This window comes from Sclerotinia sclerotiorum, genomic scaffold, assembly GCF_000146945.2.
Source record: "Sclerotinia sclerotiorum 1980 UF-70 scaffold_7 genomic scaffold, whole genome shotgun sequence".
Lineage (NCBI taxonomy): Eukaryota > Fungi > Ascomycota > Leotiomycetes > Helotiales > Sclerotiniaceae > Sclerotinia > Sclerotinia sclerotiorum.
Window position 1 is genome coordinate 1,057,331 of NW_001820829.1, and position 1,405 is coordinate 1,058,735.

Consider the following 1,405-nt stretch of genomic DNA (forward strand, 5'->3'; position numbering starts at 1 on the left):
ATTCTTCAAGCCTGTTCAGCTACAGATAAGAGGAGTACATTCTCTTAAAAGCAATTTATCCCATCTACTCCACCACATATTTCCCCACAATTCCTTTTTTTATTTTTCGCCTTCGCGTATATCTTTGCCATGGAAATTAAAATTTAGGGACGCGGGTACTGAGGTCCCTGGAACTTTTATATTTGTGCCCAATTCCACATCTATCCAAGTTATGTTTTGCTTTTTTGCATCCATCAGGGCATTTTCTATCCCAATATCGGTCATCTCTCCTTCTTTATGCACATCTCCATCTCCACACAGCTCAAGCGGTCCTTCAATGACCTTCAACTCTGCGGGTAATATCCCAGAGTTTTCGATTTGACCCTGGATTAACCCCCTCATTCTCACAATCCCCTTTTCCTGCTTGTCCCCATACCGAACAAACTTCAAATCATCACTTGATTTCTGCATTGTTTGGAAAACCCCAGATGCATAATCGAGCCCAATACCAAATTCATAGTTTTCGCTTGGACCTTCTGGTTTAAACATTATATTATTCGCTGCAGGAGCATCAACACCAACACCGTATCCAAATTTAGCCTCGAGCCAGATGCGAAATTTTGAAGATGATGCTTTCCTGCTCTGACTTCGATTCCATTCCTGTTCTCCAAAGATTTGCGCAAAGACTTTTTGAACCGATGTGTCCTCTTTACTCTTGTATTGTAGCCGGGTCAATTCCTCGGCTTTCTTCCAAACTCTCCGTACATCTTCCGCCTTCCCTACCGCTAACGCTCCCTCTATAAATCTCGGGCGACAGTATATGCCCCCTTCGTACCTATCTGTTTTGCTTTCATAATTGTTTTTCGGTAACGTTGATTGCGGTATATTATTTGCGTAGCAAGCTAGTTCGGCTGGACCGTCTCTAATGCTGCATTCCTTTTGAGCTGCGAAGAGGACTTTTTGTGTGTATTTTTGAGGACGGGGCTGTTTTGAGCTAGCTCTATCGACCATGCTATTATTTATATCAACTCGTCCATACTTTTTGAGAAGTGAGGCGTTAGAATCCCGTGTATTGCGTAGGAATCTGCTGATGATTATCTCGACTGGGAGTTGGAGCCAGGTATCCTCATCTAATATCAATACTATATCATCATCATGCACTTCCTTTCCATTAAGAAAATTCAAGGTGTCTTGTACGTGTTGTGAAGATGAATTGTCATTTCCCTCCTTTTCCTCCAGTTCAAATCCAATTAACGTTGGAGGCGGATAATTGAGGATTGCAGCTGATATCAGAGTTTTGCAGAGGTTGACTGATCTTTTCCTTGCCATTATTATCAGATAGAACTTTGGCCTGACAACGATTGTGCTGGTATCGTTGTCTGGTACAGTGTTATCCAATCCACCACCCTCGATGACATTGTATGGC

General features: G+C 42.4%; 1 protein-coding gene across 1 annotated transcript; it reads right to left on the bottom strand.

The window, feature by feature from the left end:
* Window positions 1-99: 99 nt before the first annotated feature.
* On the bottom strand, window positions 100-1,308 carry SS1G_05992 (hypothetical protein; the record flags this gene model as incomplete). Its single annotated transcript, XM_001593020.1, has 1 exon — window positions 100-1,308. One exon carries the CDS (start codon window positions 1,306-1,308, stop codon window positions 100-102), a length of 1,209 nt encoding a protein of 402 aa, XP_001593070.1.
* Between the last annotated feature and the right edge of the window lie 97 nt (window positions 1,309-1,405).